Source organism: Photinus pyralis, unplaced genomic scaffold (assembly GCF_008802855.1).
Source record: "Photinus pyralis isolate 1611_PpyrPB1 unplaced genomic scaffold, Ppyr1.3 Ppyr1.4_LG4, whole genome shotgun sequence".
NCBI lineage: Eukaryota > Metazoa > Arthropoda > Insecta > Coleoptera > Lampyridae > Photinus > Photinus pyralis.
This window is the reverse complement of record NW_022170511.1, coordinates 25,598,907-25,607,978: the sequence shown is the minus strand read 5'-3', so window position 1 is coordinate 25,607,978 and position 9,072 is coordinate 25,598,907. Positions and strand designations below refer to the sequence as shown.

Sequence of the window (9,072 nt, the reverse complement as noted above, 5' to 3'; positions counted from 1 at the left end):
TGAGGCCATTGTTTAAATAAAGTATTTAAACAATGGTGAGGCCAAACAAACAGTGCAGTTGTGTTCCCCCACTACATCCGCTGTGGTGGTGATGGGAACTGGAGAGGGGACACATTACGTCCGATCACTCACCCCATTTTTATTTTTTAGTTGTAGCAATGGTTTGGAGTGAAGAGCATCGCGGCTTCGCCGTTCGCACGTTTTTTGCAAATGGTCGTTCTTTCATTATCACTCAGCGTATCTTTCGACGGCACTTTAACATTCCACGTCGTGCTCCTGATCCGCACCGTAATGTGATCGGATCGCGAGTTGGGTTCGTGCGTTGGAAGAAAATGTGTCCCCTCTCCGGTTCCCATCACCACCACAGCAGATGTAGTGGACGAACAAAACTGTACCCAGTAGGTTGACACATCAGATCTTCCCAAAAACTTTTCCAAGACACTTATAAGATCTGTCGTCGTTTCATTGAAAATAGCTGCATGATGGTCGTTTTGTGGACGTCCTAATTTCGGGTTTTTTCCACATATTTCTTGCATATATTGTTCAGGCATTCTTCTCCTGGTAGGGAAATTCACGCTACATGACTGATGGTACACATAATCAGTTGCATGAAGGTCAGCTATGAAATATTGTATGCGACCATTGACTGAAAATGGCCATTCATCTGATCCGTCTCTAATTCACCGTTTGATAGTTTTACTAAAATCTGTTCTAATTTGATGTTTATTTACGGGACCATTTTTATTAGTAAAATCTACAATTGTTGGCCGCCATTTTGAAAAAAAATTTGCAGAATCCTTAGAATCATCAAATTCCTGAGAATTCTTAGAATATTTACATTCCTTAGAATCTCCAGAATCCTCAGAATCCTTAGAAATTTTATAATTTTTTTTAGATTCCTTAAAAACCTTAGAATCTTAAGATCTTTATTCTTTAGTATCCTTAGTATGCTTAGAATCCGTAGAATCCTTACAATCAGTAGAATTCTTAGAATCCTTAGAGTGCTTAGAATCCCTAGAATCCTTAAAACCCTTACAATTCGAATCCTTATTTATCCCTATTATGAACCATAATAGATTGTGACTTGACACCCAGTATCCTAGAAACGACTCGCTCAAATTTGAAAAATAAACCATATGCGTATGTAGGAAATTAAGAGCCCTTTCCAATGATGTCACGCGACCCAACGTTCATTTTAGGGCGGCAACCCTGTTTAAGGGGTGTAAATTTTGAAGTAAAAGATGTCGCCCTTACAACCCAAATCGACGTGTTTTTGCTTTTGTCTCAAAAACTATTTGCTTACGAGTTATTCAGTCCGTTTCGGTTTCGTTGGGCCACCCTGTATGCTTCTCACACTATACTGCAAAAATAATCATTTGTGTTACAATTTTTCCTAGAATTCCAACGTGATATTCATGTAATATATTGTATAAATATATTGCAAATGCAATCCAGCTCCATTTCATTTTTTACTTAAGATTAATTCTCCAAATCTAACTCTTTTTGAATCCGTGGTCACGTTTTCTAACACTTTCTGATTCATAACCCTGTTTACTTTCTAACAGTGAAATAAACAGTTGTTACCATTAAGATCTCAGGCTTTTTTATAAGGACGTTTTTTATTATTTAAATTGTAACAATGAAACATATTTTTTTATTTTTCGCAATTTGCTTTACGGAACAAACCGAAGAACAATTTAAATAGTCACAATACCTTTTTTGTTACTGTTTCTTGGAATGAATCAGATGTCGACTGGATTGATGGTGATCAAACGGTTGCCTTAAAATTGTAGACTCAGAGTAAAATTTTGAAAATAACGGAACGTTGGGGGGTGTTACTCTTCTTACTGGCCAGGAAAGTTTCTTTACTGGTTGCAACTTTTTAACTAGCACAGAACTTAGTGAATACAGTCATAAACTTTGTAGATAACCCTATTGAGCTTTTATCAGGGAAAGTTTCGTTTTTACACCATATACTTAAATTCTTAGTAATCCAAAAATATTCCTTCACAAGAATAATGCATGTATTTTTAGTCTGTCGCCAGGAAATGCTTCTTGCAGGATATTAACTTCGGGTTAAGTTTTTTTTCGATCGCGCCACTCGAACTCGGATCATCCTTTTATTTGATGCGATAATTTTTTAATTATGGCACGAATTTAATCAAACTTTTAATTTTTGGTTAGATAACCAATGTCTTGCACTTTATCAAACACAAACTTACTTCCGTAGAATTCCTTCGTAAATTTTGGAAATTACGTTTCTCGGTTAAAACGGTTGAACTGAAATCGGTCGTTTTTAATACAATGTTACCCCAACGACAAAAACGCTCTAGAGGACCGTACTGGTCGGTTACAATCTGAAAAATTGGTTAGTATTTTCTGTACTACCAATTCCTAACGGCTGTCGAAGATCCCACTCAATTCAAAACCTATACCTACTTCACCAAGTTCCAGGGTACGAGTTAATCTCATGATGAGCTAAGAAGTGTAATACTATATCTACATTAAACAAGATTGAATTTGCTCCCGATCGCTGCTATCTAGACTCCTCAAATAATTAAAAAACAAAAGCCCTTACAAAATGAATACGGTGATGTGACACATATTTCTTTGACCGCAATCAACCAGATAAAGTCGAAGTTGTTTAGGGAGAATAAATAAATCATGAAAATTACAGAATATTCATCTAGAGAATGTTTTATAAGGAGAATTCGGGAGTAACTTAAACTGCGAATGCGCAGGCGCGAAATCAATTAAACATAACTGAATTCCTTAATTAAATTTACAACTGTCAAATTGGTCATATAAAACTTACATACCGTCGGTTTAAAACTCCAACGAAGACATAAAATATTTTACTGAAACGAAAATTAATACATTCCCATAGGAACCGATGCGTCCATAAAATCGGTCACCGTTCAGATCTCGTACCCTACACACCGGACATAAAACTACACCTGTTCAATCCTTTATATTTCCGTCTTAATTACTAAAATTACATGAATTACAATTCCTCGTTCGCAAAGTTATAAAATACGTTGTTAATTGAAGATAGTAATAATAATTGGTGTATAATATTTCCATGTGCTTCTTGGTATTACTAATTAATGCGCGAAGCCTGAAGCGAAATAAAGTTTTTGTTTTAGCTAATACACGGAAGTAACGAAATGTTCGCGAATAACTCACTTTAATTAGCATTGCCTATAGTTAATTAATGTATATAGGTACCTAGCATCTACCTATAGAGGGAAATGTTCAGTTTGTACATACATATGAGCTCCATTGTCCTCGGAACAATGATTGAATAACTTGAAATTTTTACTAATAGGCGATACGGTGGCCAGAGGCTGCCCGAACAAAGCCAAAATTTAACTATTTTTATTTAAGGCATTGTTGGTTATGCGAGTCATATACCTACTGCAAAACAATGCGGATAATTAAAATTTATTAATTGCAAATCATAGTCGCAGTGTTCGCTTTTAGCATTAATTAAACGGTGCATATTCACATATAAGGCTGCTAAATTGAGCGGGTGCAATTCTATTAGTGTAACAAATATCTAATTCCGAATTATCAAAAGTGGTGCGAAGCACTACCTAATAATGAACGATCCGTTTCAGGGCAATCGGTAATTGAGAAAGTACTTAGCGCAATTTTTAATCACGTAATGCTACGATAATAAACTGAATAAGAAAACTACGTTTCTGAAAAGGGAAAAGTCTATAATCAAAGGTTGATACTGCAAATAGGATTAGTCACTTGGGAAACCCAACTGGATCATTTCCAATGTGGTATTCATAACGTATTTTACAATTCTGCCTTTCAAAGATCGTCTGCGGGAAATTTACAGGTGTTCCTAAGCTCAGTACAAAATAGCTCGTATATTCTCCTCTCTGAACAGCTTACATTTATTTTGCTTATTATACACAATCGAAACATATTTACACACCTCCCCAATCAATACCGTACATAGACAGAATTTTTGAACCCTTATTTCGAATACTTCCAGTGTAATGTATGAAAACGGCAGATATGGGCTTTTAGAGCCAAAAGGAGCACCTGTCACAACATTACTACAATTATATCTGGACCTCTAATGTCGTGCTGGAAGGATACCGCCACATAGTGCATATTTGTGCTCAAGCCAAGATTTTCAAAATCTGCTCTCCCAACTTTACGTTGGAGGTAAGTGCGCTATGGACAAAATCAAAATGTTGTAATTTTTTTTTTTTTTAAAGGTGCAGCTCATCAACTACTGGGTTATTAGTGCTACACCCTCCTTTGATCGTTGTCACTAATCGCAAAACGAGTGTACTACTTCGGAATTATAGTAAGAAGAAATAAGATAAGAACAAGTTGCACATATATTCACGTCTTCGGGTCTGTGAAGACGGTTTACTTGAACACACACAAGATAAGACCTCGGATAGGAGAAAACAGGTAGTAACAAAAGGTAAGAAACAGAGGAAAAACCTAGGGAAGAAATACATGTACTAGTTCAGTTTTGAAAACCACAAATAAACGACGTTCATCAGAATTCTTTGTCCATTCTAGTAATTCTAGCGAACAGGAGGATAGTTTTCTGGTTATTTGGAGACAGTGCTTCTTCCAGTGTGAGTGGCACCCGTAACGCTCTTTTTACATTCTGGTACCTCGTGCATTCTAACAATAAATGGGAAACGGTGATTTCAGTGTCGCATAGGTCACAGATATCTGGTGCGGCTTTTTGGAACAGGTGGGAGTGAGTGACTCTAGAGTGGCCAATTCGCGCTCTGGTAAGAAAAATCTCCTCTCGTCTTGTTCCGATAGCAGGCCATTGATCGACTTTTGCTTTTACGCGTCGGAGTTTGTTGTTATTATGTTGATCCATACCTTTGGAATCTCTCCCCAACATGGACCTTCGAACTTTTATTTTGATATCCCGGCTAGGATCATGTTGTGGGACTCTCCAGTTAGTTGTCGCGTCCCCTAGCGACAGAGTCAGCGCTTTCATTTCCCTCTATACCTATATGGGAAGGGACCCATATAAATGTGACTTTGCGGTGACTCTTAGATAATTCTGTTGGATTTCCGAGCTAAGTAGATTTCTTGGTTTAAACTGTTTTATACTACTCATAATTGCACTAATGGAATCTGTGTGAATGAGACTATCTTTTGTTATTACCCTCATTATATGCTTAAGAGGCCTGCCATAAGCGAACTGTTCGGCTGTATGAATACTACACATCCTTGGTAGGGAAAAACCGAGGTGAATTTCAAATGGCGACAAAATGTTGTAATACGTACTATAATTTTGTATCCATTGCTCTTACCCAAAAGGATAAAGTAGCTTCATTATTTTAGTAACTAGCATTAATTGTAATTGCAAAATTAATTATTTTTTACTCTCTACATTGTAAGTGATGGAACATTCAGTACATATAAAAACCACCATTGTATTTTCAGTTATTTTTTAATCGTTGAGATTGTATTAAGTTAAAAGACGCACGTTGTTGAGATGATAAGTGGAATTTGAATTGAGTGAGGACGTAGAGATACGATGGTACTTATTTTATAAAAATCAGACATTCCCTAAGGGCCAGTTGTACAATGTCAGTTAAAACTTAAGTTTGTAGATTAAACTGTAGATTTTAGGTTTCTGCTGTTGTACAATCAACGGTAATAGAGAAATCTGCAGTTAAATCTTTACTGGCACCTTACCTTACGGTAAAACATAGAAAACTGCAGTTTGACAAAAAAACGGCACACGCACGAACATTGTTTACATTTTGTGTAAGGTTATGTTAATTGGTAACTACAACTACTGAATATCAAGTTAATATGAATGAAATATTTGATATATTTGAGGAATTAATGTCGGATGATGAGGAAATAATTAATTTTGTTGAAAGACCCCGTCGCCGTAAACAGTTTAGACAACGAAAAAATCATTTTGAAGAATGGGACGACGAGGCCTTTTTGGACAGGTTTCGACTGTCCAAGGATTGTATTTTGGCAATCTTAGAACAAATTGAAGAACAAATATCTTATTTAACAGACAGGTAGAAGTTTGTTCTGAGAATTTCTGAGTTATATGAATCTTTCGATGTTACAGAAATGAAGCGGTTGATGCTCTAACGCAACTACTGTTAACACTCCGTTTTTATGCCTCTGGTTCTATGATAATTGTAGCAGGTGATTTTGGAGGTATACACAAGTCAACTGCCTCCAGGATTATTGCACGAGTTACAAGAGCAATAGCCTCATTGGCGCAACATTATATTAAAATGCCTTCGACTGACGAAGAGAAAGCTCAAACAACAAGAAAATTCTATAATGTTTCCCGGTTTCCCAAAGTGATTGGGGCTATAGATTGTACACATGTTCGAATCCAATCTCCAGGTGACTACTATATCTATTGCCGCTTTCAACATGCACTCCATAATGCATTTGTAGGTGGTGATGATGCCGAACGTTACCGGAATCGTAAAGGATATTTTTCGATTAATGTTCAAACTGTATGTGATGCAGAGCTGAGAATACAAAACATAGTAGCTCGATGGCCCGGATCAGTTCATGATTCTACTATCTTCGGAAATAGTAGGTTGAAGGCGCTAATGGAAACCGATTATCAAGATTATTTTCTCGTGGGAGATTCTGGGTACCCTGTGGAAAATTATCTTATGACTCCGTTGTTAAACCCAAATACACCTGCACAGCATTTGTATAATGAGGCTCAAATTAGAACGAGAAACGTAGTCGAGCGTTCATACGGTGTTTGGAAACGACGCTTTGCAGTTTTATCACTTGGACTGCGTGTAAAGCTGACAACAACATTAAATATAATTGTAGCAACTGCGGTGCTGCATAATATTGCAATCAACATGAAGGTTATTAATCCACCTCCTGTTGAAGTAAATATAGAAAATGTGGAATGGGATGTGGCGGTTTACGAAGAGAGACATGGAAGAGATAATGTTCGAACAAACTTAATCGACAATTATTTTTCGCATTTATTGTAATTGTTGTACAAGAAAACTTAAATAAAAAATTAACATTCATTTTAATACTGTAAGATTCTATTCGGTATTTAAAATATTCAAAAGATTTTCTTTATTTAACATTTTAATTTGTAATTGCAAGTATTTTGCCCGTAATTGATGTTCAGTTTCGTTATGTTTTATCTTCTGAAGGTGCTCCTCATGCTGTAACTTAATTTGTTGAGTTTGAGCCTGAATTTGTAGGTTAATTAATTCTAATCGAGCATGTGAAAGAGCAAATCTTCTCTCGACAATCATTTGTTAAATCGTTTTTCCCTTTTTTTGCTGTTCTGACATCTGAAATAACAGGTGTGGGATTAGGATTACCCATAAATTTTCTATAATGTTTACTCACTTGTTATGCATTTTCGTTTTACTGCAATCGGAGTGGTGGTTGTAACTGGAACACTTGGTTTACCTGTGTCACTCTGATCATTAGAGGCCATTGGGACTACATCACTTAATTCGGTGTCATTCATGTTATCATCATCAGCTATACTTTCAATTTCATTCAATTCATCTGAAGAAACTACAGTGCAATGTACTGTCTTATCTTGTGCAACAGTAAGAACTGGAGTCTTTATGGTTTTCAGTTTGTCTGGAGTCCAGCCGGACCATTTCATCGATTCAACTGTCTCATCAGCACCATCATTAACTACTTCGATTACATCACTATCAAACTGATTAATTAGCCCTTCTAAACTAATTCCAATAATTTCTTTTATTTTTTGATCTGTTTCAGTTATTAATACCGGTTTATCGACACCTCCACCCGTTTTATATACATTTCGCTTTTCGGTTGCAAATTTTTTTTTTGCATTTTTTTTTAGATTCTCATATTTACCTTTAATATTTTTACAACTTCTATATACATCATTATTGGCATTAAATTCGTTAGTAATTTCCTCCCATGTGGTTTGTTTTTGTTTCCATGTAATTGCGTCTGTTTTTTTATTTTCTATAATGACCTTATATTTATTAACTAAGGTCATTAACAGTTGTACTTCTTGTTCTTTAAATTTTCCATACTTATATTCAGATTCCATTTTCAAGCAAGAGAAACAACTCTGTTTCATACACCATTCATAAACATAACCTCCAACCTGAATGCTAAAATTAACATACATGAAGTTGCAGACATACCTAGGGCGTTCAGAAAATTTGTTAAAATTAAACTTCACTGTAAATGAACTTGTACAACACAACAAATGTTAACTGAAGTTAAAACTGAAGATTATGGTTTGTTTCAATCTGCAGTTTAAACCTACATTGTACAACTGGCCCTAAGTATACAGTCGTAAAGATAAAGATGGCATAGTTACACTGACCACAAAATAAACAATAGGTATTTTTCGATGTGTCATGCATTAATAAATGACGATTCAAATTTTTCTTACTATTTGTGGCATTGCGCACAGAATGCACGCATCCTTGAATCATGTGGCATGTTTTAGATATAAAAAGTGTGTAAAGGGAGGAAAATTTGTTGCGAAACACATTAACATTAACAAAATCCCTTCAAGAAAGAAAAGCTGACAGAGCTTATTGGGATATAATACCCCTCACGCGGGCGATCGATAATTAAAAATAAAAAAAATCTTAAATTATGTACTTACAATTTTTTTCTGTAATAATCCAACTAATCCAGTCGTACAAGATTTGCGATACTCAAGTGCACTAACCAAAACACAAAACACTCGCAAGCAGCTGACTGAACTCAATGACTCAAACTGCCTTGATAAATAAAATGATAACATTTTCAGTGGCTGCTCAGACGCTAGAAACATTTAACTTTCACTAAGCCAAACAAACAGTTGCTTTCTTTACTCACGCTTGAACTAACTTTCTCTGATTACGGATGAATCGTTATGAAAACTCCACAAACTTTTACGACTTCACTTGACGATAACTTCAATCTTTTATTAAGATTCCTTAACTTCTTCTGGACACTTTATTATGAAAACAACGAACTGCGTTTTCAACCACACAACTAATTTACACGCTCTTTTTAGTTTTTACCATCGCCAAAACTAACAGCTAACAGTAGCAGTCG

At 35.7% G+C, this 9,072-nt stretch overlaps 1 protein-coding gene across 1 annotated transcript; it reads left to right on the top strand.

The window, feature by feature from the left end:
- Positions 1-5,578: 5,578 nt before the first annotated feature.
- On the top strand, positions 5,579-7,046 carry LOC116169719 (putative nuclease HARBI1). Its single transcript, XM_031485874.1, has 3 exons — positions 5,579-6,041; positions 6,095-6,381; positions 6,436-7,046. The coding sequence occupies exons 1-3, from the start codon at positions 5,821-5,823 to the stop codon at positions 6,999-7,001; spliced, it is 1,074 nt and encodes a 357-aa protein (XP_031341734.1). The 5' UTR covers positions 5,579-5,820; the 3' UTR covers positions 7,002-7,046.
- Positions 7,047-9,072: the final 2,026 nt, after the last annotated feature.